General features: G+C 34.8%; 1 protein-coding gene across 1 annotated transcript; it reads right to left on the bottom strand.

Annotated features, from left to right (window-relative positions):
• On the bottom strand, nucleotides 19–1,949 carry LOC109232241 (transcription factor MYB108-like). Its single transcript, XM_019397933.1, has 3 exons — nucleotides 1,578–1,949; nucleotides 1,062–1,191; nucleotides 19–983 (listed from the first exon to the last, which is right to left on the bottom strand). The coding sequence occupies exons 1-3, from the start codon at nucleotides 1,768–1,770 to the stop codon at nucleotides 419–421; spliced, it is 888 nt and encodes a 295-aa protein (XP_019253478.1). The 5' UTR covers nucleotides 1,771–1,949; the 3' UTR covers nucleotides 19–418.

The following is a 2,891-nucleotide window of genomic DNA, read 5'->3' as shown; positions in this document are numbered from 1 at the left end:
GATAGGAAAGAGAAAGTCTTTCTCAATTTAGCTTTAATTACTTGAAAAGTGGGACCAAATCCACTTGTTAACTAAACAGATGCCTCACACAAGAATTGGACACAAAATAAAATTTCTCTACAAATCATGAATCCTTTTAACCCAACCCTCTCCATGGAAAAAGAAAGGAAAAGAAAAACTAAAATAGAGATGAAAAGTAATTCTAAGATACTAAACATGAAACTGTAAAATCCACAATTAGTCCTGCATGTCTCTCTCCCGAGAAGCTACATGTGTGTGTCCTACAGAAGTATGAAAATCCACAACTTTTCTTTAGTTTTTTTTTTTTTTCTACACGTGATGTGATGATGTTTGCTCTTATTCTATTTAAACAGTTTGGTCAATCCTCAGACGACATTAATATGGTGTCGTTCAGTTGCTACTGTATGAACCACATGTCCTCAATGTTCCACAAATTGTCAGAGAAATTCCCACCGTCCATCCATTGACTCATGTTTTGCTGATCCATTGCAGCATGGAATTCTAGACCAGTGGCCGTGGGGATGGTTAAAGATTCTTCGAGTTGAGTACTTTGTTGAAAATAATCTTGCTGATTGTTACTTATAACTGGGGGATAATTGTAGCAACAATCAGTGAGGTCAGAAACAGGCGTTCCAAATGAGTTTTCTGATGAAGCTGCCGTGCTAATTGAATAATTTTCACTCATTCTTGGCTTATTAATAGCGTTGTTATTGTTGTGAATGGGCACAACTTCAGACATACACATGTTTGGATTAATTGTCACTTGATTGGTGGTATTGGCGGCAGCTGCTTGAATTCTTTCAACAAGCCTTGGCATCCATAGATAACGCATGGTATCCTTAAATTGCTTGCTTTTCACGTCGCATTTCAGTTGTTTGGCATGCTTTTGCACTCGGGTTCTCCAGTAATTCTTGATCTCGTTGTCAGTTCTACCTGGCAAATGCTGAGCGATTTTTGACCACCTACACTTATATAACATAATTGATCAGAATTGAGTACCCAAACAAGCCTGACACTACACTCACTAATGTTTAACATACCGATTTCCCCAACGAGAATGCAGCTCAAGAATCACAAGTTGTTCTTCAAGAGTGATGGTTCCACGTCGAACATCTGGGCGGAGATAATTTAGCCATCTCAATCTGCAACTTTTCCCAGTTCGCTTTAAACCTATTACAGTTCCATGCCATTCAAGTATTAGATTCCTCGTTATATTTCAGAGCTCAATTATTGGTAAAGTTCATACAGGTAGCAATTGAACTTTTTTTCTTCTCTTTTTTTAATAATATATCTTGCCAATTATATCTCCTTTCCTTTACCTTTATTTGTTTATTGGATGAGTTCTCAGCTTTTAAAAGATTACCTAGTACGGAAAGAAATTACAAACCACGCCCACTTATGTCCTTATCTACCACGAACTGTCCAACATATATACCCATTGTTTTGAGAACAAAAGATGAAACCAACACGATAAACGTGCATCTCATCAATTATATGAACGTCGTCGATGGTTAATTATAAAAGGAATAGGTGAAACAAAACACATAAAAATATACCAGCACAGCGGGCGAGAGAATTCCAGCGACCTTCACCATGGTGAGCTATGTAGTTGATGAGGGTGAAGTCTTCTTCGACGGTCCATGGACCTCGTCGGAGGTCCATGTCTTTTTCATGCTGTTGTTGATGGTTGTTATTTTTATTATAATTACCTCCACGGCTCAAACCAACTTTAACATGGTGATAATCCATCACGACAAATGATTTTACTCTAAACTGATTGATTGATGGAAAAAAGGTGTTGATAGATGAATCAGTTTTTGATCAAATTAAAGAGATGGAGAGAAAAAGGGCTTTAGAGAGAAAGAGAAAGATGAGATGAGGTGAGAAGAAAGATGTATATTTGGATTACTACATGAGAGAAGGTGGTGGGGCTTTATATATAGATATATAGAAAGAGAGAGGTTGGAGAAAATTTGTGATAAATTAAAGAAAAAGAAGGCATGTGAGTGAAGGATTGAAGAATTTGAACTTGTCCTACTATCCCACAAAGCCGCAATATGCAATTAAACTCTATAGTTTTTTCCAATGCTGGAGAAGTAATTAAATAAAGTTTAACTCGTTTGACACTTTTGACTTTGCCTGTACTTTCACCAGTTACATATTGTATTCTAGTAGTTCCCACAAAACAATATGTATATTGTGTTCCCATATTCTACTCTTTTTTTCTTCAGAATTTTTTTTTGCTCCTCAAAGCAAGTTGTCATGGAAGGTTTGACTTTCTAACTTCACCTTTCATTTTCTTAACTAATTTCCATGTTAAATTAGAAAACACAACTCTGTTAAAAACTGAACCTAGGTGATATTATTATATGATCATAACAAATAATGATGCGGAGCCATTTTCTTTTATTTATTTAATTTTTTTTGCTTTTTTTTTTTTTTGACAAGTGCAGATAAAATTTTGATATTACTTTCAGTCCATATTATCTCCCTTTGGGGGTTTCTAATTTATACATTCTAAAGAGTACTTGTGTTCTTCCTTTCTCATAAATGTTTAACGTAATACACTCACTAAATGAAAATTTCAAAGAAATAAACCGTAACAATCTGGCTGGTCATTTTGTATATTTGAGCCTCATTCCCCAATTTGATGCTTTTCATATGTGTGTTTGTTATTTTTCGTAAAGGTTTGAGAGTGATTGGAGGCATTAGTGGGCGTTCTAGACATAAGAATTGTAAAATTAAAAAAAAAAGTGAATTTTATTTTAGAGTGAAAATGGTATTTGAAAATTAGAGTTGTGTTTGGACATGAATATAATTTTGGATTGTTTTTGAAGTTTTGTGAGTGATCTGAGTAAAAATTTAAAAAT

This window comes from Nicotiana attenuata, chromosome 9 (genome assembly GCF_001879085.1).
Source record: "Nicotiana attenuata strain UT chromosome 9, NIATTr2, whole genome shotgun sequence".
NCBI classification, from domain to species: Eukaryota; Viridiplantae; Streptophyta; class Magnoliopsida; order Solanales; family Solanaceae; genus Nicotiana; species Nicotiana attenuata.
The sequence above is the reverse complement of the archived record's forward strand: the minus strand, read 5'-3'. Positions and strand labels throughout refer to the sequence as shown.

What these genes read in the sequence shown, in the direction of transcription:
- LOC109232241 (XM_019397933.1), bottom strand. Translation starts at nt 1,770, where the DNA reads ATGGATTATCACCATGTTAAAGTTGGTTTGAGCCGTGGAGGTAATTAT. An exon ending in TTCTCTCGCCCGCTGTGCTG is followed by an intron (nt 1,192 to 1,577) that starts GTATATTTTTAT and finishes GAACTGTAATAG; the next exon opens with GTTTAAAGCGAACTGGGAAA. An exon ending in CATTCTCGTTGGGGAAATCG is followed by an intron (nt 984 to 1,061) that starts GTATGTTAAACA and finishes ATATAAGTGTAG; the next exon opens with GTGGTCAAAAATCGCTCAGC.